Raw genomic sequence first — 26,832 nt, 5'->3', positions numbered from 1 at the left:
TTTTATTATTCAAGGGGACCATTAACTCTCTGCCTATCTTCTTGTATTTTTACTAGCAACTGAAACTAATGTCAAACTCAAATATTTTTTTCTCTGACATTATATTTCTGCCCATTAGGGATGGAATGGTGGTGAAAGAAGTTTGGGTTCATTCATTCACAAAGACATAATTGAATTAAAATTAGACCGATTCAGTTTGAGGTGGTGATAATCTCTTAAAAAACGAAATGTATCTTTTTCAAAATTTTTTATGGAAATTTATTTAAAAAGTATATATAAATATGTCCCATCACATAAAATTCAGACATAGTAGATTTAAAAAATAGCATAATGGAAAATATAAATATGCATTCTATTTTCATATTTAAACCTTATGTGCATTCATTGTCTTTTCCCAGGTTGGCATTTTTAACAATGTGATTCACACTCATAGTAAAAACAACTTAAAGGTATAAAACAAAAATTCCCCTCCCTCTATCCCCTTCTCAGATAGCAAATCTCCCTCAAAACTTTCAGCCATGTTGTCTTTTTTTTTATGGTGCTGGGGATTTAACCCAGGGCCTTGTGCATGCGAGACAAGCACTCTACCAACTGAGCATATTCCCAATCCAACCGTGTTCTCTTTTACATAAATGTCTTCACATTATATACGTTCTATAACTTGCTTTCACTCAGTACTGTTGTGGAAACCTTTTGTGATGATATAAAGCTGCTTCATTCTTTTTTAATAGTTGTACTTGATTCTTTGATATATCAGGCAATTTACTAACGAAGGCTACTTAGGGTGTTTCTGCATTAATGCAGCAATGAATATGTTGATAGCCTATTTAGACAAATTCAGCTATTATATCTGCCAATACATTCTTTCAGTCCTTTGAAAAATCAGATATTTTAAGTGAAAATTGAAATATTAAAAATGACTAATGGATTATGTGGGCAATGTATGAACTGAAAGGGAAAGAATCAGGGATATTAGTAGTCTTGTCTTTACTGAATTATATTCAATTCAACAAGTCAAAAAGCCTGTAAAACTAACTTTTTTAAAGGCTGCGGTCAAATTGATGAGATGGAGGATTATTTAGATTAAGGGTACTCTCTTCCCATAGAATTTCTTGAGGGGCTCCTCTTTATTTCTCAAGCGCATTCTTCCTGTTCCATTCCCTGAAGCTGCCTGATTTGTCTCTACTTTATTTTAACTACCTGGACTGTTTGGCGGTAGGAAAAGTCAATTTTAAAAATTTAAGATGTGTCTAATAATATGCCATTAGCCATTAGGACCTGGGGTTTGGATGGCAGAGAGTTATGAAGGAGGGAGGTAACTTTTCTTTCTAAAATCCCAGTTTGGACAACCCCCAACCCTTGGTACAATATATGTAAGACAAAGATTCATCTTGCTAAGTTGCTTAGGTACTTGCTTATTTGCTAAGGCTGGCTTTGAACTTCCAATCCTCCTTCCTCAGACTCCCAAGCTGCTGGGATTACAGGCATGCACAACAATACCCAGCTACAATTTCTCCTTAGTTTTGTCTCAGGCCTAAAATTTAGCTAAAAAGATAGAGCAGTGCATTAAAAAAATTCCCTCTATACTCTGCATGATACCTTTACTGTCAGAGTCATCTTCCTGTTTTTTAATTATTCTCATCAGACCTTCCAAGGTTGGAAGCAGAAACTGCTAAATGCCAAAAGCACCTTGCAAAAGGAGAAATTATGCAGTGAGGAGGAAACAAAAAACAAAACCCTGCGCAAATATTTTCTCTTCACAAATGGAAGAAGAAGACAGAAAGTGAACAAGAGATATAAATAAGCCACGGGCATGGTGTCAACAGATTCACAGAGGTGATTTGTATTTTGGCAAGCCTCTCAATCTGCTATGATCTGCAAATGTTCTTTTTGGAGAAAACTGTGATGCTGATAACAGCAGTTTTAACCCAAAACAAATTAACATCCAAAGATATTTGGTAATAGTTGCTCAAATACTGCTATATCCATCCACATTACATAAAGCAACCAAGAGAAATGTCTTCTGTACTTTTCTTCACAGCTTGGCATCTAAAGTCTTTCCTAAAGATGTAGCTGGCATACACAGGAGGGTGAATCTGGGCCACCTTAAAGCTCTTCCCTTGAAAGCCTTTTCCTGTGGCACTGACAGATGGATGTGTTATCATCTGGCTGAGGAACAAGTTCCATTCCATCACGGATCTCAGGCTTGCTGGACTGGCGCTCAGCATATTTCTGAAATGTGTTTAAAGGCAACTGAAAGATTAGTCCATACTTCATTCTACTGATACCTGTATCCCTACCCATTATATTTCAGACCAAAACCAAAGATCTGGTTTATTCTGGTCCTAAAGTTACATTTTAACTTAGTTAATCTACCCAAGAACCCTAATTCACAATTTTATGTGTAAGGAGAAATTGCTACAAGAGAGATGCCAAGCCAAATGTCCCTTCTTGAAGTGAACAGCAGTTCTCAGCACTAACCTTCTACTTGTTAATGAAGAATAAACTTGTTGAATATTCAAATCAGCAAACAAAGATGATAAACATCTCAAGAAAAAGTAGGTAGTACATATCCTTTCTGTTAGGTCTGTAATCACATCCATTTTTTAAATGACAACTGTCCTATAAAATGTTCCTCTACTATGGCTACTGACTGAAATATTTCTATAAATTGGATATTTCACTTCAGTGGTTCTTTGTCCATGTAGCTGTATACTCCTGGTACTGAGCCAAACCCAACAAAATGGTGATATAAGTGGGTAAGCCTAATTAAATTTTTAGGGGAAGAAATTCTTACTATTAAAATTAAGCTAGACCAGCAGAGGGGAGAGAACTCACTTAAGGAAGGTATCTACTGCTACTCTTCCTGCAGAAAAATAAATTTATGTTAAAAATAAAAACATAATATCTTATATCTTTTCTTTCTGTCTAGATTTGTGTAGGAAGAAACACATGAGGTCTGAGGAGGGCTGACCCAGCAGGATGACTCTGAACTGACCTGTAGAACGCTGTAATAGTAGCAGTAAAGCCTGTGTGGCTGTAGCAGGTCCCGAGCGGTCAGCTGCCCTTCTTTTGCAATCTTCTTGGCTTCTTCATCATTTTCCTGAAGGTTTTTAAAAAGAATGAAAATTATTCCTATAGCCCACAAAGAAAGCTAGGGACAAGTGTGAGCTGGGAAAGATGTGGGGTTGAATGTGAACAGAATGGGAGAAATGGATGAGGCCATGGAAACAGCGCTTTCCTGACCATCTCTGTTATAGGGAAATGATCAGACAGACACATATGGCCCTGATTCCACAGTCGCCACAGTGCAACACCCACATGTGGCTTCTATCAGGACTACCTTGGCACTTGCTTTCCTAGCTACCCAGGAAGAAAGCTTGGCTTTGGTCAATTGTCCTCCTAGACTCAGCTTCGCTGCTTAAGAGTAATGCAAATGTATTCTCGTGTTATAAGATCTTTTAAAAGCTCCATTTACATATGCAGCCACAGCCATCAAAAAGCTATAGTGGTATAATAAAAATTCAGTTATTATTACCCACAGGCTATTCCTCTAGTACCAGGAATAGTCAGTGTTCCTAATTACACTTTTGAAAATAGTTAATCTTCTACCATACTGCCAACAGGAAAAGCCATTTGCTGGCAACTGTGGCTTTCATAAAGGGTCACAAAAATGATTCTACACAAAAATGATTCTTTCCTTAAGCAAATATTGCTTCTCAGAAACTCAGAATAGACTCATAAAGCAAGGGTGAATTTTTATAATGAAACACAGCAGATTTTCAATATTGTTCCTTTTAAAAAGGGAATTCCTATTTTGTAGGAAATTTGTGATTCTTGGAATGTTATATATAGCATGCATTGGTTAAGAACTTGTGCCTTTTCAGTTTTATTTTTCATTTCTATGTCATAAAATATTTTATCGAATATGTTTTGTAGTGTAGGCATTCTAATTGTGAATTCTTTATAAACTTTTGTTTATTGTGGAAGGTTTTTTTAAAAATTTTTATTGTTGGTTGTTCAAAACATTACATAGTTCTTGACATCATATTTCACACTTTGATTCAAGTGGGTTATGAACTCCCATTTTTACCCTGTATACAGATTGCAGAATCACATCGGTTACACAACCACTGATTTACATATTGCCAAACTAGTGTCTGTTGTATTCTGCTGCCTTTCCTATCCTCTACTATCCCCCCTCCCCTCCCCTCCCCTCCCATCTTCTCTCTCTACCCCATCTACTGTAATTAATTTCTCCCCCTTGTTTTTTTCCCTTTCCCCTCACTTCCTCTTGTATGTAATTTTGTATAACCATTAGGGTCTCCTTCCATTTCCATGCAATAGGTTTTTATTTTATCATCAAACCTGAAGCTTAATTTTGCTGGGTATAGTATTCTCAGCATCCATTTTCTTCCAGAGCTTGTTATATATTATTCATCAATGTTTATAGCAATTCAATTCAGAATAGCTAAGCTATCGAAGTAACCTAGGTGCCCTTCAACAGATGAATGGATAAAGACAATGTTGTACATATACACAATGGAATATTACTCAGCCATAAAAAAGAATGACTTTATGACATTTGCCAGCAAATGGATGGAGCTGGAGACTATCATATAAGTGAAATAAGCCAATCCCCCCCAAAAAAGGTCGAATGTTTTTACATGTGAATGCTAACACACAATAGGTGGGTGGGTGGAATAGATGTTCAGGGATTAGACAAAGGGGAATGGAGGGAGGGGAGTGGGGGAAAGGAATAGGAAAGACAGTGGAATTAATTTGAAATAACTTTCCTATGTACATATATAAATACACCACAGTGAATCTCCCATGTACATGTATGAATAGACATCATGTATAACCATAAGACTGGGATCCTAATTAGAATAAGATATATTTCATGTTTGTATATATATGTCAAAATATACTCTACTGTCATGTATAACTAAAAAGAACAAATAAAAAATAAATCCATTAAGGGGGAAAAAAAACTTGTGCCTTTTTGTCTACATGAAAAAAAGAAGAGTGTCACAATTGCCTTAAATATTTTCTTGTATGTAAAGTCCTTTAACTTTGTTCTTTCAGTCTATAATTTGCATTTTATTTGTTCTTTGGGGGTGTGTGTGTAAGCACAACCAGTGATTCCTTCAAAAAAAATCTGTACTTTAAATCTCAGATACATTGATAGAGAGTACATAAATGATTCTGATGTTGACTTTAGATATTTCAAGAGAACAAAAATTCCAAAGAAATCATATTTCTTTCAATGTCATTATATCAAATTAAACTGCATTGTGATGGAACTCAGGCAACCTATACTGCTGAATGTGTTACTGCCTAAAGAAATAAAAATTGTAGGGAACGTACCTTGGCCCATTTAATTTTCTCTAGTAAATCACTAAGATTTCTTTTGATTGGAACATAATGTTTCCATGGCCTAAGTGCCACATAGAAATGTTCATAATATGGCGAGTCCTGCTTCAGAACCAGGCTGTCTCCCAGCATGAGATATGGATACCTATACGCAGCCACGGTCCCATCAACATTCACCTGATACTTGTACTGAAAGATAAAAATGAAAAACGTAAGCAAAAACTTTTCACAATGATTTGCTTCATTTTTGCCTCTCAATACTGTAATACTAAATACAGGTAGATTATTTTCCATTTTTCAACACTTTTGTTTAGAAATTTTATTTTGTAACTTACATATTCTCTTGATGTTCAAATCATAAGCAGCCTTTAACAGATTTTTTTTGGGGGGGGAAGGAGTACCAGGGATTGAACTCAGGGGCACTCACCAATGAACCACACCCCCAGCCCTATTTTTTGTATTTTATTTGGAGACAGGGTCTCTCTGATTTGCTTATTACCTCACTGAGGCTGGCTTTGAACTTGTGATCTTCTGCCTCAGCCTCCCAAGCTGCTGGGATTAGAGGCATGTGCCACCGCGCCTGGCTAACAGATCAATTTTAAGAAATACAAAACATTTAAGGATAGGTGATAAACAATTTTAGGAAATAGGAATAAATACCTATTTTGATTGTCTATGCAACAGGGGAATTCAGATTTCTATAACTAGGTATTAAAACTATTTTCAAAAAGTTTGTATTTGTTGAAGTTGAATACTAATAAGAATTTATACTCTAATGTTTACATGATTTCACTTGTTTCTATATTCAATCCCTAAAGGAAGAAGGTGTTACCTCTATTTTACAGTTTTTGTGTCAAGGATACAGAAACATGGAGAAGTAGGTGCTCTGGTTGCCTATGTTGGATTAGTAAGTTTTGATTTCCACTTCAAAAGCACTTTTTCAGGGCTGGGGTTGTGACTCAGTGGTGGAGAGCTCGCCTAGCACACGCAAGGCACTGGTTTCGATCCTCAGCGCCACATAAAAATACATAAATAAAATAAAGGTTTTGTTTCCAACTACAACTAAAACGTAAATACTTTTTAAAAATCACTTTTCATAGGCATTAAATCTTATTCAGTTATTATACTATGAAATAGGTACTTTTTTTTTAAGTGAGAAAACTGGTCTTCGGGGAAATATATAAACTTCTATTCTGAGTCCAAATCCCCCATCCTTTTCATGATAGCACCCTGCAGTAAACAGAATACACTCCCTGACCTGGTAATTATTTACTTATTCTTTTGTGGTGCTGAGGCTCAAACCTAAGGTCTTGAGCATTTGAGGCAAGCACTCTACCAATGAGCTACACCCCAACCCCTTAATGGTTTCTTGAAAAACTAGTTCCAAAGAGTTTCCTAGTCAGTCAGATTTTGTCACATAGTTCACACCTGTCTCCTCTGGGCCTCATGATAATGCTCTGAAGGAGCAAGGGAGGCATCACAGGTGTTTGGAGACCAGAAGCAGGAAGAGATGAAGGTCTCACAGTCAGAAGCAAAGGCAGGACGAGAGGTAGAACTGGACCTTTAACTCCAGTTCCATTTAATATACATTAAATGTATGCTCTTTTTATTTATAAAAGATATCAGAAGGCTGGGGTTGTAGCTCAGTGGTAGAGCACTTGCCTCACATGCATGAGGCACTAGGATCCATCCTCAGCACCACATAAAAGTAAAGATATTGGGTCCATCTACAACTAAAAAAAGAAAGAAAGAAAAAAGAAATAAATTAGACATTACTTTGTATAAAAGACATATCCTCAGCTTATTAAGACAAATATAAAAAAGAGTGAGAAATATACCAAAACTCATGTTAACCCTACAATTTGAGCATTACACATAGCTCTGAGCTATTCCATAGACAAGTTAACAGCAACAACAATGACAAAAAGAACTATAATGAACTTTTTAATTCCCCAGGTCTGATAAGAATGAAAGTGAACATCAGTTCACAGAAGAAATTTGCCTAAGCCCACCTATTTGATAGACTTTTAACCCAAGTTTATCATTTCATATCCATACAGGAAGATTCTGTACTTGGAGATCAGAGGTACTAGGTGATACATACCTTAAAGAAATCAAAGAAACCCATCAACTTGGCTTTTCCAAGCTCCTTTTCCTTCTCCTGGAAAAAGAAATATCCTGTAATTCCTGCATCTAGCAGTTGTGGATTTTCTTTGGATAGCTGTACCAACTGCAGCCTCTCCTCACGACTATCTCTACCTCTGAAGAAAGCTTTCTCTGTTTTATTGATCCAGGAAGGCCCTAGAAGTTTGAGGCCATAAAAATAAATTACAATTAAGAATTTGACATTTTTATATGGCAAGCATAATCCTCTTTAAATCCACCATTGTCATTTAAGATGTTAATGCTCTTTTATCAGACTCATAAAGTAGACGCTATTTCCAAAACTTATGGGATCAAGTCTCAATTTTCCAGAGATAATTTTCAAACTTAGACTTTCAAAAACACTCCTTTTATTTGCTGAGTTAAAGAATACTCCAATTCTACCTGCCTTTTAATGAGAATTGATACAAGTACTGGTGTTTTCTGTTGTACAAGACTAGGAAATATCCAAAATCATACTGGATCAAGTTTAAAGAGACAAAGAGATTCAATGACTTGACTCACTTACCAAGCAATAGCTTCTTCCATCTTTTATGTTTCACAGTCAAACATGAGCTAAGCTTTTGTTCACAGGAAGATCATAAAAAACTGCATAACTAAGACAAATCTTTAATCCCCAGGCTATTCAGAATTTGGGGAAGACTTTTTTCTAATAAACCATTAAATGGAAATACATAGCTATATATATGTACATATATGTGTGTGTGTGTGTTTATATATATATATATATATATATATATATATATATATATATATATATATATTTTCTCTTTTTTCAGGGGGGATATTCTGGGAGAATTAATTTAAATTATTATTATTTTTTTTTTGGTACAAGGGATTGAACTCAGGGGTACTTGACTACTGAGTCACATCCCACCCTATTTTGTATTTTATTTAGAGAGAGTCTCACTGAGTTGCTTAGTGCCTCAAAATTGCTGAGGTTGGCTTTGAAATCATGATTCTCCTGTCTCAGCCTCCCAAGCTGCTGGGATTACAGGTGTGTGCCACTGCATCTGGCTAAATTATTATTATTCTAAAGAGAGAAAGCCATTGGTTAACACCTGTCATTGTCTTGAGGGATAAGTCATAAAACACAGAAATAGGCAAGGGTCAATCTTTTTACTATTTTAGCACACCTTTCAGGAATTCATTATCATCAAATTAAAAGTAGGCCAGGGGCTGTAGCTGTAGCTCAGTGGTAGAGTACTTGCCTAGCATGTGTGAGGCACTAAGTTGAATCCTTAGCACCACAAAAATAAATAAATAAAATAAAGGTATTGTGTTCATCTACAACTAAAAAAATTTTTTTTAAATACGCCAGTTTTCACATACTGTTATCTTTACATAGTTTACAACACTCTGATCTTGTGTAAATAATAAGTTCATCGAACTATAATAATCAGAAATACAGGTTATAAAGACAGAGCAAGGGGGCTGGGGATGTGGCTCAAGTGGTAGTGCGCTCGCCTGGCATGTGTGCGGCCCGGGGTTCGATCCTCAGCACCACATGCAAACAAAGATGTTGTGTCTGCCGAAAACTAAAAAATAAATATTAAAAAATTCTCTCTCTCTTTCTCATCTCTCTCTCTCTCTCTTTAAAAAAAATCAGTCCTAATATGGGCTGAGAAAAAAACTATTAAAAAAAAAAAAAAGACAGAGCAAGTTTTTTTTCTCATTTTGGTGAATTTGGTTTAAAAAAAAGTTATGTTGCATAATAAATCCAAGCCCACTAAATAGGAGAAAAGGAATTCAGATGTTAAAGGATGAAGAGGCAGAAAAAGGAGAGGAAAGAATTCCTTACCAAGTGTTGGTAACTATACTATTATCACGGTTCTCTTATATTTGTGTAACAAATATTTCAAAATTATCTCTCATTTCATCCAGAAATATAAAGGCCTTGGACTCAGAATTAAGTGATGACTTTCCCAAATGTATATATACAAAAGATTAAACTCGAAGGAGACTTAGTGAAGGTAGATTTGGGCATTACTAGCCCAAACAATATTTCTTTAATTTTAGGATTAGAAGAATCCTAAACAAATCACTTCAGTGCTTAGAATGCCTTTTTGTGGTTGGTGGTGTTTTTCTGTGGCATTGGGGATAGAAACCAGAGTCTCATACCTGCTAGGCAAGTATTCTACATCCTAGCCCCAAAGGTGCTGTTCTTTTTTCTTGGTAAGAAACTAAGAATGATTATTTAAAGATATAATTTACTTCCTCTGACTAAACATTACCTTCACTATTTTCACTCTTTAGAATCAGCCTTAGTTTACCTGTATTTCCCTGAATAGAGAGGAGATCATTGGTAACACCCCTCATTGCTTCAAGCGTGGAGTGTGTAATGTCGTAGGTTGGAAGGATAACATCTCTTGAATCCAGAGAGCCACACCAGGAAATGATAGGTATAGGGCCAGGGATGTCACTGGCTTTTCGATGCTCCAGGGGCCAATCTCCAAGATTAATGTAAAATTCTAAATCTGGGAGAAGGACCTAAGTAAACAAAAATACAAACATTAGTGCTTGCAAGACTCCAGTCTTTGATACTAACTACTGTATAGTTCCTTGGCTTTCTTAAAAATTTCTGATAGAGATTGACCATTCAAAAATAGTAGGAGAAGAGAAAAGAATGCTTCTTGGTTGTAAGTTGTATCATTAAATCTTGGGTGAGGACAGTACATAGCAAATTCTCTTAGCCAGAAGTCAGCTACCACTATCCAGAGGTGGATTTTATATTTTAGTATTATTCTATATTTTAGTATATTTTATATTTTAGTATAGAAAAGTATGAAATCCTTGAGATCCTTCTCTGCCAGCTGCCCCAGCAAGAACCCATGATGTTAGACCTGAACCCTTGTTTTCCTCCACTATCACACTCTTTACCACACCTACTATGTCTCTGGAGTCGGCTGCCCCATTTCCGTCTCCATAGTCAATGCCTTAGTTGAGGCCCTTGTCACCACCTGCTTAGAATGCTGCAATATCTTCCTTGTTAGGTGTTCTCACTCTTATCTAGTCTCCACTTGGCCAGAATCAAGGTCAATGAAATCTTTAAAACACAAATTAATGTAACTACCAAGATTAAAGAATCTTAAGCCTACAGGATGAGGTCTAATCTGCCTGACTTGCATTCAACATATCACCTACCTTGTTCCAGATTAGCTTTAAGCCTTGTCTTCCATCCCCATGTACTGGTAAACTCTGGGCTACTTTCTGAAAATGCCATCCACTTTAATATGTAATTCATTTCACTTGGAATATTCTCCCACTTTTTCAACTTGGTAGTCTCCTTTCTTGTCCCTCAAACCCAGATCTAACATTTCCTCTTCTATGACTCACCCTCCTTGGGCACTGGAATCCTCAGTATCTATCATGTTGTGGTATATTTATCTGTTTGTATTCATATCGCACTCCTATTTCCAAAGAATACAAACAAGTCCCACAAGAGTGTGCAACTTGAAGACTAGCACTGTCTCGCTTTTTTTTTTTTTTCAGATTTCTTCCCAGCCAGTAGGCAACAATCAGGAATAAAAGGAAAGATAAGGAATGCAAATGTACATGCTCTTGCTTCTCTGTTATTAATTAAAAATTCATCAATAATATTCACATCAGAAATTCTTATTATGGAGCGAGGTTTCTCAATCTTGCACTATTGATATTTTGTGCTGGATAATTCTTTATTGTGGGGGGCTGTCCTGTTCATTGTAGGATATTTACCTATTAGATACGACTAGCAAACCCCACTCTATCCTCTGGATGCTAGTAGCAACCCCAAGGTAAGATCACCAAATATGTCTCCACTTATTGCCCAATGTCCCCATGGGGAGCAGAATCATTCCCAGTTGAAAATTATTGCTGCAGAGACAGCAACACCAGTATAAGATACAGGAAATCAGGCAGGTTGGACAGGCAGAGAGTACTTACTACCCTAGGGTCAGATGCTCATAATGTGCTCATATGCTCACAGGTGGGCTGAGAGAAGGGAGAAAGTCACTGCTGTTTAAAATAAGAACTGATTGCTTTCACACATTCAGCATGCTTGGAAAACTGTACATATCGAGATGGTTGGCTTTTGGTTTACAAAACTACCTAGGTAATTTCTCTGGGCCAGAAAGATAAAAATTTCCCACCTCCATCCTCAAAAAAACTCTGCATGATCAGGCACAAGAACAAAAGTGGTCTGAACTGTTCTGTTTAAAAGGAAGTTAGGGTCCTGAAAATGTGGAAAGAGAGGTCAAATAAGTAAGTAGGATAAGAGATGGTTGTTGGTGGATGTGGACAGGGGGCCCAACCACATTTAGAAAGAGACCAAAATCAAGGATGGTCAGTGAAAAGTTCCCAGAGGCAAGGATGACTGAATTTGATTGGTGTCAGGTTTTTGTCTGTTTTTTAATATGCATGGTGTAAAACAGCCTCTGTTCCCCCCAGCCTTCAACAAAACGAGCCATGTGCATGATCTTTTAAAGGTACTTAGGGTAAAAAAAAAAGGAAAATATGTTCTAAGTTCAAATTCATCTGGAGGGGACAAAAATAGCTGCAGATGGTGAAATCTGAGTGGGAAAAGAATTTGGCAGAAGAGAGAACTTAGTCAGTCACCCAGAGGCTGTAAACATCTGGGAGTTCACAAAAACCTTGGAGTGCCTTTTTTGGCCTACCTACTTAGGATGGGGGCTCAAGCTACCTAATTTAAATCTTATAGGAAAGAGAGATCTTCTCAGGTGACTTATGAACACTTGGATGACACATTTCTGAGCTTGCTATTATAATTCTAAGCATTTAAATGTTGCAAAAAAAATCATTAAACTACACTACTTTTTAAAGTAAATTCATTTGATAAAAGAAAAAGAGCAATGATATACCTTTCTTGCCAGTGACAGCAAAATTTCATCAGAGAACATTTTGAAGTCTGTGTATTTCCCTAAAGATCTCCGGTAAATACGATTATTGAGAATCGTGTAATGTACCACAGCACCCCTCTCATCCCCAAATCTTTTGGGAACTTCCTTTAGCATCTGCTGGAGATTGATGCTGGGGAAGGAAGCAAAATCTTCTTCAATCTGTGGTTCCTGGGTTGGACAAGAAAGAGTTCTCTGCCAGGCCTGAGGATCCTGTTCTGGACACTCACAGTATTCATGGTACACTGGTCCTAGGGAGAGCAAAACACGTACAACGCCATGTTCTATTAGCACGTGCCATGATGCAGGGAGTTGTTGATGACTTTTCGGTGAATTCTAAGATGATCCAGATACAGAAAAACTGCTCTAGACACATCAGTGGTGCAAGTTGCTGTGTCAGTCTCACACCCCTACTTTCTGTCTCCTTTTTGAATCACCTGAACATAGCAAAGCATAGAATATGCTTTCTCCCAGTCTAACCTACTCTCAGTCAACTAGATGATAAATTCATTTGTAGTGAGGGGGAAGGGGCTGATGAACATAAACCAACTTACCTTTTAACAAGGAAGAAAGCATATTAATTTTCAGGCATTAAAATGTAGTAGGGATAGTGAATTTTTTTTTTTTTTTTTTTAAAGACAAAGCTGAGAATCTAGTTCTCTGAGTCCCTAAATCGTCTCCATTCGCTCATCTCAAAGAGGAAATGTGTAACCCAGAGGGGTCTGGCAAGTGTATTTTTAAGTGGTCAGCTATAAGCATAGAACTTCTCTGAAGACTTGTTTTTAAAATAATTTATATAAATATATTAAGATATATCTATATTTATTTTAATATAAAAATTATTAAATTTTCTTTAGGATTTCTACTTCGGACCAAGATAAATAACAGGAATTTACTCTTCCACCTGAAATCACTGAAAAAGACTCCGATAAAATATCTAAAACAAGTTTCTAAGAAACTAGACATCAGGCAATGAAGGACAGTGAGTCTGAGAGGTGGGAAACACATAAGGTGAGTCTCACAAGTCCCTATGTTTACTACTTAAGAAAGTTTCCAGGTGGCAGCACAGGGATAGGGAGGTGGAGAAAGAGAAAGCCCAGCAGTGTCACTGCATTGAGGAGACAAGGCTGAGAGTCCAGGAAACCAGCCAGGATTGGAAGGACAGAGTTATCTGAAAGGAGAAAACTGCACAGAGAACTCGAGAAAGTGAAGTCGTTCCCCTCTTGAGTATTTAGCAGAGCATGTGTGAGGCAGAGGAAGAACCATCCAACACTAGAACACAGGCTTGGCAATAGGGCCTGTTCATATCAGCCAGGCTGGAAAGCATCCTAATTCCTGGGGTTTGGGAAGAATATGTCAAAGATATGCCTCAGTAGTGAGGAATAATTAGTCCTGGATTAAATTGGCTCTAATTTGATCTAACAAATTGTAAAAATATAACTTGAAAGGATTAAACTAATTTCTAAGTAACTCAGCTGCATCCCCCCCACCAAAAAAAAAAAAATCAAGAAGATTAAAAAACAAGAATCAAGAGATGAAAAATCTACTTTATGGGATTAATGACAAAAAGGCATTATAGGAAAAAAAGATTAGTGGATTTAAAGACAGAGAAATGGAAACTAAATAAAATGAAATGGTGAGAAAAAGAGAATTTTTAAAATGCTGAAAATACAGGTAATTAGAATCCCTTGAAGGAATGGAAAAAATGTTTGATGAAATAATGGTCAAAATTTTTCTTAATTTGTTGAAAATTATAAACCAAAGATATTAGAGGCTCTATAAATTGCAAGTGTGTGTACCCCCGATCTCCACCACATGCATTTCTTTCTTTGGAAAGAAAACTACACCAAAAAATATATAACAACCAACTACTCAAAACAACTGATAAAGAGAGGCTAGGGATGTGGCCCAGTGGTACAGCACTTGGCTGGCTTGCGTGAGGTCTTGGGTTTGATCCTCAGCACTAAAAACAAAAACAAATAACAAAAACTGGTAAAGAAAAAAGCCTCAAAAAGCAATCCAGAGAGATAAAGATAATGGTGAGGAAACAGTGGAGAAGCAAATTTAGAGTACTAAAAAGGGAAAAATATCCATTAATTTGCACTTCTATAGCTAAGCAAAAACTTTTTTTTTTTTAATGAAGGTAATGGCAGTGAGAAGCTGAGAAAATTTTCCTTTGTTGTCTACCATATATGCTTTATTCAAATCCTGCAAAGATATAGAACACTCCTTTGGAACTTTCATTTAATCACCACAGTCTACAGGCATATAATATTCATATATTTTATTGAAAAGATAAAAAATATTTCTTAGTCTATACTTTTAAATTGTCCATTAAGAGAGGAGGGAAAGGATAAAAACTGGGGAATGATACTGGCCAAATGATATTGTTAGGTTGTGTTCATGTATGAAGAAATAACAAAAAAAAATTCCACCATTATATATAATAATAATGCACCAATAACAAAAATATGGCAGCAGGGAGAAACACCTAAGTACACTGCCCCATAAGGAATGCTAATTCTCCTAAGGACCCACCACTACCAGTATTTATTTTCTGTAGACTCATAAGAAGAAATTGATTACTACTTGAAATATAAGACTTCCTCCAGGGCATGAAAATATTTATCAGCTCTGTTCTGACAGGAGTCTGAGGAGGATTAATGAATGGATTATAGGAGTGAAGGGACTTTAGACCAAAAATGGGGGAGCTATGACTTTATTAAAAGTTTTTATAAAAACTTATAGCATCTTTATATACAATTTATTGACACAAAAAGAGTTAACTAGGACTGGGGCTGAAGCTTAGTGGTAGAGTGCTTGCCTAGCATGTATGAGGCACTGGGCTTGATCCTTAACACCACATAAAAATAAACAACTAAAATAAAGGCATCCTGTCCATCTACAACTACCAAAAAAAAAAAAAAAAAAGAGTCAACTAGGATTCCTGACTTAAACTTTTGAGAGTTTCATTAATAGATACCTAAGTTAACCAATTTAAGCCTGAACTTCAAGGTGGATGAGATGTCCTCACGGAGAAGAGAAGAAGTTCAGGTGATAAGGACCTTTGAGTACAATTACTTTGGACCTGCTCAGTCACCCACTAACTTTTCCCTCAAGAAAGACTCAGAAGATTCTGTTCTCACCAAGGGCATAAGAAAAAGAAAAAAAGAAAAAGAAATGGAATCTTTGGAAAATTTTATAACTATTCAACTGAATATTCTTAGAATTTATTTCTTTTACAACCTCCCCCCCACCAAAAAAAAAAGAAGTCAAAATAAAAGACTTTTTCAGTAATGTAAAAGCTGGAAGAATTTATCACCAGTATTTTCATTCTAACAAAAATCTTAATGGAAGTTGTTTAAACAGAAGGCAAGTGGTACCAGATAGAATGTGGTACCAAATAGAAATGTGGATTTACAAAAAGGAATAAAGAGTATGATAACTACATGGGTAAATACACAACTTTTTTTTTCTTATAGTTTAAATCTAAATTACTTAATTTACATTCCCTTAAAATTTCAAGTTAAATAGAGCTCTAGGGAGTGTGTGTGAATGTGTGTGTACACACATTTATATATGTAAAAATATTGATTTTAAATATATATAAAATATTGATTTTGTTGAACATGACTTTAAGGTCATTATAACTCATTTGGAAAAGCATGGAACGCATACTAAGGCTAGCTCTGGATTATTAATAACCACTTACCTTTTAAAATATAGGGAGACTGAGCCACGTGTTCATTACCATAAAGGATCTCTATCTTCAACCCTTCATTGACAGTTTCATACATCCTATATCTCACCAAAAATGTTCCATCATTCCTGTCCAAAGGTTTAGGGACATGGATTCGAACTAACTCTTTAGGTGAAAGAGATTTGACTACTACTTTGAATAGTGTTTGACCTGAAAGAAAAAGAAATACGAATAACTTTACCACTTTATGATTATCAAGCCTTAATTATTGGACAAATGTCTCTAGATGTTACTTTGCCTGTAGCATCAATGATAAACATACATCATTTGAGTCTGGAATATTCTAAAGGCCAAGAATTGAGTCTGGCTGATGTTATCAAACCAAAGATCTAAATTATCATTTGATTCATTAGTCATTTAATAAAGATTTACTGAATAAATGAAATCATTAATGTAAAAGCAAGAAATAAGCTATTTTTTTGCCTAAGCCTTAAAGCTTAGGTATTTAAAAAAAAAAATCCATGAACTTTAAGAATGACAGACCTCTACAGTAATTCAGTTTTCTCCGTGTAAAACATACACATTCTTTGTATATCATTTTAACATCTAAAAATGTTCACTTCTGAGAAAACTTTCCCCTTTTTTAAAACCCAAATTGCAAGACTTCTGAGCCACTTTCTTATGTAGAGAGAGATCACAGGTGGTTGCCAGACCACGTGCTTGCACGTGCACGCATGCACACACACACATACAGAGACACACACACAGAGACACACACACACACAGACACACACACACACAGAGACACACACAGAGACACACACACAGACACACACAGAGACACACACATGTTCACCTTTGTAAACGCTAGCATTTACTTCTCTGTTTCCTCAGCTTAAAGTGAAATAGTCGTAATATAATCACCCCTTCCAACTCCAAAATTCTGTGGGATTTCTGTTCTAGGTAAGTACACCTACTAACAAACTCCCTTTTCTATTAGCTTACTTATTTAGACTTTGAAACAACACTGTTGTGACTAATGTTACTGTGGCCTAGGATTAAACATTGGAACCTTCTTCTTCAGGGTATAATTATGTACCATTGAGATTACCTTATCAAAGGAAAAATGTTTTTAAAAAGTGGTATAATCCTCTGAAATCCACAGCCCTTGCTAACAGCAAGTTGTAACCAAAGTTGTTTTTTATCCCATGTCTATCACATTATGAGGTTAAGCATACTTAACATATATAATTTTTAAATTACTGAAAAGGTTTTTTCTCTAAATCTATTGAGTATAAGATTCTACTTTAGGGGATTTGGGCAGAGAGTGGATTTTGGAGAGAGTGGATTTGGGCAGAGAACGTGGATTCCCCCAGAACGTGTTTGTAGACGGCCGGTGTGAGTTCGGGAATAAAGAATTGCTGTTTGAATCTACAAGCTGTGTGGAGACTCGTGATTTGTGCCCAGCCAGAGACTGCGGCATTTGGTGGCTCGTACGCGGAACGCCTAAAGCTTGGGGATGATGCCAACTTCTGTGAATGTATTCGGAGAGGAGAGTCACCTGCTACTTGGATGTCTGCGTGTTGTTCTTGACACTAACATCATACTTGGGAGACAGTGCCCTCAAACAGTTCTGTGCAGCTGGGAATGCAGGCTTCTGCTTCACCTTGAAGGAAGCATTAATGATTCCTTTCCAGAAGACATGAGAAGAGTGAAGTGAGCCTCTGGTATCATGCAGGTTCCTTGCATTGCCCATGGGCTAGAAGAGAGAAGAGTTGCTTCATGAGATTTGATCCCCTTTTTCCTGAAAAGTTCCACACAGAGTAGTCAAGTCCTTGGATCCCCTGCAAGAAAGTCTTCTGGCCTGAAGGTCAGATGTGTCCAGATGTTGACTTGAAGGATATCAGCTCCTAGAAGCCCTCATCCTGGCTGCAGTGTTTCCTCCCCTCAATGCAAAGCAAGAAAGTGCAGTTGGCCCTGAACCCATTCTTTTACATCCATGGTCCCCACCAGCTGGAAATCCAAACTATCAGGAAAGGAGTTGTGTCTCTCTGGACAGATACTTCTCTCCTCCTTGTTTCCTGGATCTTACAGTGTTACAGAGAATGACACCGCCATTTCATTGTATTAGGTGTCAGAAGTCATCTAGAGATAATGGAAGTGCTACAGGAAGAAGATATACAACGTTTAGATGCAAATACTCTGGCATTTCTGTAAGAGACTTGAGCCTGTGTGGATGGTGTTTTTGGAGGAGTTTGAACAAATCTCTCTTGGATTTCCTGTGACATTTCTGGTTTCTGGGCTTGGGAGTGTTCAGGACTTGAGTGTGAGTCACCCCCATGGGGATGAGGTAGGAGGGCAGTCGGAGCTGTTGTGCAGAACCTCAGTGATGGCTTGTAAGGTCACATGCAACACTGCAAGCAGCAGATGAGAAGGGAGCCCTCTCCCCATGTGTTTAGCTTAACTCTTGTCTTATCCAAAATCATGACTTGTGAAATGTTGCAGAAATGGACTCATGCCAAGAAGTTGGGATGTTCTGGGGAGCATGGGCTGTCATTCTATTATTTCTCTGCATTATGATGTGTTAGCGGGTGGGAATTTGAAGATGTGCTTTGGCCCTGGATTCTTCTTTTCTGGGAAGGGGCTTCTCAAAGCAGCCCTTATCCCTGTTTCACCCGCTTCCCCAGGAGGACACAACAAGAACGTTCTTACAAGTTGGACCCCGGTCTTGGTCTTCCAGCCTCCCAAATTTGAGAAATAAAATCTGAGCTATGAATTAAAAAAAAAAAAAGATTCTACTTTATTTTAATCTTCAAGGGTTTTATATTTTTATCAAGAGTCAGGAGAAATGTTTCTCAGTCTCTTCAATTTGGTCTTAGTAATGTATTTGTTTTAGTCAGCTTTTTCACCAATGTGACTAAAAGGTCTGACCACAACAATTTTAGGGGAAGAAAAGTTTATTTGAAGGTTCAAGGTTTCGGAGGTTTCTGTCTTTCAGTCCACAGACAGCTGGCTCCATTCCTGGGGGCTCAAGGTTAGGCTGAACATCATGGCAGAAGGGTGTGGCAGAGGGAAGGGGCTCACATGACAGTCAGGAAGCCGAAGAGACTCCACTTACCAGATACAAAATATATATCCAAAGCCACACCCTCAATGCCCACCTGCTCCAGCCACACCCTATCTACCTTCAGTTACCACTCAGTTAATCTCTACGGGGACTAATTCACTGAATGGGTTAAGACGCTCACAACTCAATCATTTCTCCTCTGAACTTTCTTGCATTATCTCATACGTGAGCTTTTGGGGGACACCTCTCATCCAAACTATAACAGTATCTGACATAATTAGTTAAGTGCAGAACCCATAGGTTATAGGACCCTTGAAACAAGTGTGATAAAATTATGAAAGAAGCCTACTAAGATAAATGGACTCTTGTAAGTAAACAGAGATGTTACAAAAAGGTAATCATTTAATATGCAATTATTAGAAATGTTGGCCAATTACCTGAAACATATAAATGAAACACACAGATTATTGCCTTGTGTTCCTTCCCACTTGGCTTCAGGAAGACAACAAAGTCCAGCAGATTGAAAATTAGGGGAGCAGATACTGGGAATTAGAAAGCTATTTCCATTGATCCCTCCTCCCTTTCCAGATGTAAACATACAAACATTGTCTTCTGATCAAATATTCCTACTTGCCACAGTTCATTATTTCAAACACACAAAACAGAAAAGGAGAAGCATATCATTGATTGTGTGATTTCTTTTTTTTTTTGAAAGTGACTGGTAGAAGAAAATTAACACCAAAACACTTTATTATTTGTAAATAGAGAATATCAACTTGGATCACTATGATCTCTTCCAGTTATATTTAAATAGTACTTAGAAGTGATATTTAAAAATGTACTTATAATGGGAGGGGAGGGGAGGGGGGATAGTAGAGGATAGGAAAGGTAGCAGAATACGACAGTTACTATTATAGTATTATGTAAAAATGTGGATGTGTAACCGATGTAATTCTGCAATATTTGTAATGTTTTGAATAACCAATAAAAAAATGTACTTATAAAACTGTAACACACAGCCATTGGAAATACGTGTTCTAAGTGTTCAGTTCTTTTTATAGTAATCCTCCATTCCCGTTTCATTGATGGCATAAAAATTAATATGAGAATCAATGAAAAATAATATTTATCAGGACTAAAATAGAAATAAATAACTCTAATTTCATAAAGAGAAAATGAGAAGAATGAAATTCCAAATTACTTCAAAAGGGAAGACTGTGAATTTTCATTTGTCCTGGCAGCTTTTCTCATTCATAAATTCAAATGTCTTTAAGACAAACAGCTAATTGGATGAGAATACAGAGACTTTGGAAGGAGATTGGTAGTATCAAAGTCTTACATCATTAGAATCAGAAAGTTTGAACAGTTGATTTAGAAAGAAACCAAAAGCATTTTTAAAAATTTACTTAATCCCTACTGTATTTCAGTCTTTGACCTCATATGTATTTTCTATCCCATTTATTTCCTAGAAGACCTTGTTAAGTAGGTATTTGTGGCCCCTTTTTTATAGAACAAGAAACTGAAGTTCCAAGAAATTAAGTAGCTTGCCCAAAGTCACATACATAATGAATTCCAGTGCCAGTGTTTGAACATAGCTTTTAAACGTTCAAAGTTGGAAGAATAGCTTGGGTATACTTTCAGTACAATGAATTGTCTTCTCTCCTGATGTTTAGGAAGTTTTAGAAAACTCTCTGTAGCTAGAACAAGTGTTGATCCTACGTGGACAAAAAAAAAAGAGTCCCAAAAGACCAAGGTGTTGTGTGCCCTGAGAGTGAAAAACCTGCAAAAATGTGTGACTGCCTGCTAACTATGAACGCTCTTGAGGATCTTACTGAAAACTGATGCATGGCATTCATATTAAGGGCAGTTTGGTAAAATGAAAAGAGCAATGATATATAGCTGTTCTAAGGGCTGAGTATCTGGTCTTGGCTCTGACGCTTACTGGCTGTGGGTTATGGACAAGATATTTTAGCTTCACTGAGCCTCAGTTTATGTGTAAAATGAAGACAATAATATCTCTTCTTCCTACCACATAAGACTACTATGGAGAACAATTAAAATAGGGCAGTTTAAAACACTATATAATTAGTAAGATTATTTTATGAAAATATCATGATTGATGAAGGTAGAGGACTGAAGAGAAAACAAGCATATGCATACTCATCTCGACCTATTCCAACCATCTCTCCTTCTACTTCCTTTCTTTTATTCTATAACACTTACTCATCATCTCTGCAAGGCATTGTGCTCAATTCTGAGAATATAACAGTAGCAACAAATTTTATGTTTATAACTGAAGGAAATGCTCAACTTAAGTCATAGGCTAGTGAAGGTAAAGATAGGCTTTTCCCCCAACCAAAGACTCAGAACTCCCTAAGTTCTGCCCATGTACCCCAGGTTAAGATCCCTGCGTTATATCACTGAAGTTCACATATGTTTGTTATAATCACTTTGTATATATGCAGCATAATAATGGTATTCAGGTAAATGATACACTATTAAATGGAAGTGATAATAATATCTTTGTATCATTTATAATGGGCTACAATTTGAGAAAATTATTCCTCTTTTTCAATTAGATCTTAGAGAAAGATTTCAGGAATTTCAAGTCAATGAAAGTGGCAGATAACATGAGAAGCTGGCTAGGTAAGCTTTCAGAAGAACTGTAGAACAGCTTTTTAACTAAGAAATTTAAGTGACCTGAAAGGAAACAAAGAGAATTCAAGGAATGAAAGTAAGATTGTCTCAAAAGTCTTTGATGACGTGAGCAAAGTCTATATTTTTTTCTTATGATTTTTTTTCTGACTATAAGGATAATATAATCTTTTGGGGAGAATTTTTTGGGAAAATGAAGAGTATAAAAAAGAAAAATCCTTACCCTCTTGTTACAACCACTGATAATACTAATGAGCATAGACACAGGTTCATTTACTTATCACAAAATTGGAATTATATTAAATAACTTTTCTTGTTTATTCCACCCTTACTTAGTCTAATATAAGCATAATTTAGTAATTTTCAAAAATATTTCTTCAAAAATTTTAAACATTTAAAATTGTTGTTAAAAATACAATAAATCTTACCATCCTAATTGGTTTATTTGTTTATGTGTTTATTTATTTTTGCTGTGCTGGGGATCAACCCAGGGCCTTGTGTGTGCTGGCAAGCACCCTACCACTGAGTTACAACCCCAGCCCTATGTAATTTTTAAATGTACAGCTCAGTGTGTTAAGTCTATTCACATTATTGTGCTATTGTGCAATAAATCTACATTTTTTTTTTTAAGTAGTGGGGATTAGACCCAGGGTACTTAACCACTGAGTCACATCCCTAACCCTTTTTATATTTTATTTTGAGAAGACAGGGCGTCACTAAATTGCTTAGGGCCTCACTAAGTTGCTGAGGCTGGCTTTGAATCCTCCCTGAAGGGCTGGGATTTCAGGCTGGATTATAGGTGTGTGCCATCCTGTCCCTAACCCTTTTTTTTTTTTTTTTTTTTTTTAATCTTGCTTTACCCCTTCTTGTGATGATCACTATTCTACTTCTATTTCTGCAAGTCTATGCTGCATATCTCACATAAGTGGAATCTCAAATGTTACTTTTAATGGCTGCCAAACATTTTATTACATGAATGTATCATACTTTAAACAATTATCTTATAGTTTGTTATTTACACTTCTGTAACAAATAATCATAGTACTGCAGGAGTATTCTTTCTCATGATCTTTAACCATATTTGGATTATTTTCCCTGGACAGATACCTGGAAAGTCAGATACCATATAATAGGGCAAGGACTTTCTTTGCAAATGATGTCCTGTTTACTTTTTGGCACTGGGGATTGAACCCAGGGGCTCTTTGCCACTAAGCTACATTCCCAGTCCTTTTTATTTTTTATTTTGAGACTGGGTCTTGCTAAGTTGCTTAGGGACTTGCTAAGTTGCTGAGGCTTGCCTCAAATTTGCCACTCTCCTGTCCTAGCCTCACAAACTCCTGGGATTACAGGTGTGTACCACCACACACAGCAATGATATTCTTTTGTAAAATAACCTTTTCTAACTATTGAAACTTGAATGGCTTTTACATTTTACAAATGGAAAAAATTTAAAAGAAAACCATTTTGTAATGTGAAAAATTATATGAAATTCAAATTTCAGTGTCTGTAGTTTTATTAGAATGCAGACAGACCCTTTTGTTTACATATTGTCTGTGGCTCAAAACAGAGTTGAGTAAATGTAACAAAAACGGTTACATTTACTGACCTACAAAATCTAAATTATTTACTATCAGATTTTTGAAGAAAAAAGTCAGCTGAACCCTGATATACCCTTATTATTCTCTATCAATGGAGTTGAAATTATTCTATCCCAATTCCTATAAAGCATAGAAAACCAGTTGTCTGAAGATTTAGGATCTAACTGATAGATATGTTATCAAAGTGATTATCAAGGATGACTTTAGGAGTGTTCTGAATTAAACATATAGCAACACCCACTGAAGTGGTTAAGGAAGAACAGGTTCTCAGCTCCAAATTCTTCAGTGGCTTTCCTTTATTTCTAAAAATCTCTTGCTTGGCATTCAAAGCCCTTGAAGATTTCAAATTACAACCTGACTTTCTTTTTCTGCTTAGCATCAGGAAATTATTTATTTTCCTGAACTCCACACTGTTAGCCTTTGTGCTTTTGCACATCACAGAGCATCTTTCGGCAGACCTGGCCAGCCACATGCTCATCCTTCAAATCTCTGCTCCTGGAATCTTTCTAGATTTCCCTAGGAAACTGGTAGTGCTTCAGTGTTTTTACTGCACTCTGGATATACCTCCATTGTAATGATTATGTTGTACAGTCATAGGCGATTTGCTTATCTGTTTGCCCAATAGATTGTAAATTCTTTGATAGGCAGGCATTACCTTTTCATCCTTATATCCTCAGCAGGATTACCAATACATACTGGACAGCAAATGAGTATTTGTTTAATGAGTGAAATTAAATATATTCATATGTCTGTCTGTCTATCTATCTCTCTTTATATATGAATTGTTTGGCTCTTAAATTCTTTGCTTAATCAACAGTGCCCCCCATCGCCACCCTGTGCTCCACATCCCACAGTTAAGTTTCCAGCAGAACTGGCAGGGTAAGAGGCACCAATGCATTCCTTGTCTTTGTTGATAAAATAGGGTGCCAGTTGGCTAGAACCCTGATTTAGATATAAATTAGCAAATCCTGACTGGCAACAACTTAAAACCAGCCCGACAAGTTGTAAGAAGTTGCAAAGGTAAGATGTGAAGGAGAACGTGGGAGGTGGGTGGAGCAGGAAAAGATTTTCAGGACAAGATCCACCCACCCTCCGTAGGAATAACCGAATTTCTACTGACTTTCATTAATTTCTGTGAAATATGCTCTCAAGAAGTCAAAACTGCGAAGAAAACGAAAACCTAGGCTGCAGAACTGCCTTCTTTCGGCCTACTGCTCTGATATTCTCCGCTGGGAGCTTTTTCACGGTTTCAAGTCCATCAGGCCTAAACCAAATAATCCAAGACAAAGCAGCCTATCCCTCACGAGGTGCCTCAGCTGGCCTAGGAGGTCTAGGCGTGGTGAGTCCTCCCAGGAAGGCCCTCCCCGCAGGCCGCACAGTTCAGCCCTCCACACCGGGGGCGGAAGGACGGTGCAACAGCGTGCGACTCACAGCGCATCAGTAAACCCCGGCGCTCTCCACTCGGGTCATCGTCCCTGCACATTAAATGTGGGAGGGCTCTTCTTCCGAAAGACTTTTAGGGCTTCTCCCTCCCTCTTTGGTGTCGGGGAGGAAGACGGAAGGGAAAGTGACCAGACTTAAGAAAAGGCGACGCACGCTGGGAGGAGGGGCCGAGTGGATTCCTGGGCGGCGCGGTGGCGGCGGGGCAGCGCAGGGGGTCAGGAGCGGGGCGCGCAGGGAGGCAAGGGAGGCCGGCGGCCTGACGCTACCTGGGGGCGAGCGTGTGAGGTTCTGGCCCTCGGAGTTCACCGCCTGCAGATAGAAATAGCGGACGGGCAGAACGACGGCCGCCTGCAGCCCGGGACCCCACACCAGGCTCCACGGCGCGCTGACTGGGGCCTCAGGGGACCCTGTGGCCAGGAGCAGGGTGAGCTGCAGCGGCAGCAGCGGGACCCGCGCGAGGCGGCGCATGGTCGGCGGGGCAGCTGCGGTCCAGCTCCGCCGAGGCAGGAAGGGGCCCGGCGCGCCGGCAGCCGGGGCAGAGGCCCACCCTGGGGCGGGCCTCTGCGTGGCCGCCCGCCGTCCCGCCCCCGGCCTTCTCAGTGTTGGAATGCGATCCAGAGCGAGATCACCGACCAGTCACAGCGCAGAGGCAATGGGCACCCCCTGACCTCCAGTCTCCAGAGCCCGACGGAGGACAGAGGTGGAAGGACCCACGCAGAGAGACCGAGGGCACGAGTGGGCACTCTACGTTGTCCAGGCCCCTGCATGCCCGGCTCCACCTCTGGCAGCTTGAGTTTGTCACTATTTAGAGAAAACCAGGACGAAGACCCGGTGGTGACTGCTGAAGGATGCTGAGACAAATCGCACAGTCCGCCGCTAAGAAATTTCCTTTCGCCTGAGAATTTCACCGAGTTACCCTGATGCAGCATCCCTGTCAGGCGTCCCTCGCTCCCTCCTTACGCACGGCTTCTCAAGGCCCTCTGTTCGCCCCAGCACTCACCATTGTTCTCCTGTCTTCTGTGGTTTCTTTTCTTCCCAGAAGTCTCCCTCATTAGAGTGTGATTCCCTCTACTCCTCCCCTCTCCCCTTTCCCACCACATTCCCACCTTCATTCCTCTTTTCTGAGCATTCACTGCGTTGGGTTCAAGCCTGGTGGCTGAGCCTCATCTCAAAGCTGGAATCTCTTCTCCCTGGCAATTAATGGAAAATGGCCTTGTTCACCTCCACCACTTCTCAGAAGCTGGAAACTGGGTCCAGGAAGAGACTGGTAGAGGCACCAAGAGTCTAAATCACTCTCCGTCTTCTTTTTTGGCCATTTAATCTACATTTGTTGTTTTTCTTTGTCTTTATCTGTTTATGGCTTCAATCTATTCAAAGGAAATAAAGATTCTGTGAGAGAACTCACACCCGAGAATGAACACAGGGTTCCTGCACCCTCTAGGCAGACCTCAACCCTAACAAGTCAGAACCAGATCCTGGGCAGCCCTCTGTCTTCTCAAGACTTTAACTGGGCTACTTAGCATTTTTGCTATGGCCAGTTGTTTTTTTTTTTTTTTTTTTTTTTTTTTTAGTTGTGTATGGACAGCAAGACTTTATTTTATTTGTTTATTTTTATGTGGTGCTGAAGATCGAACCCAGTGCCTCACACATGCTAGGCAAGTGCTCTGCCACTGAGCTACAGCCCCAGCTCTATGGCCCAGGTTTTATCAAGGAAAAAACTATCCCATATTTTCAACAGTTCTTTTGACTGATTTTAGAAAGCTAAACAGAGATAGATGGTATTCTTTGTACTTTGGAAAGATTATTGAGAGCTGGTAGTAAATCACTAGTAGATTGTAGGGCTAAACTATAGCATTACTTGGTATTACTTTCACTTGTAAGTTTTATTTTCTTGAGTTGTCTGTATGTTTTAAATGGATTCTGCTTTGCTCTGTTCAT

General features: G+C 38.0%; 1 protein-coding gene across 1 annotated transcript; it reads right to left on the bottom strand.

Moving 5' to 3' along the window:
- Nucleotides 1-290: 290 nt before the first annotated feature.
- On the bottom strand, nt 291-25,414 carry Poglut3 (protein O-glucosyltransferase 3). The gene is made up of 8 exons (XM_076843798.2): nt 25,161-25,414; nt 16,144-16,341; nt 12,396-12,682; nt 9,813-10,029; nt 7,481-7,677; nt 5,371-5,565; nt 2,999-3,103; nt 291-2,232 (listed from the first exon to the last, which is right to left on the bottom strand). The coding sequence occupies exons 1-8, from the start codon at nt 25,360-25,362 to the stop codon at nt 2,107-2,109; spliced, it is 1,527 nt and encodes a 508-aa protein (XP_076699913.2). The 5' UTR covers nt 25,363-25,414; the 3' UTR covers nt 291-2,106.
- Nucleotides 25,415-26,832: the final 1,418 nt, after the last annotated feature.

This window comes from Callospermophilus lateralis, chromosome 2 (assembly GCF_048772815.1).
Source record: "Callospermophilus lateralis isolate mCalLat2 chromosome 2, mCalLat2.hap1, whole genome shotgun sequence".
Taxonomy (NCBI): Eukaryota; Metazoa; Chordata; class Mammalia; order Rodentia; family Sciuridae; genus Callospermophilus; species Callospermophilus lateralis.
This window is presented reverse-complemented; position numbering and strand designations above follow the sequence as displayed.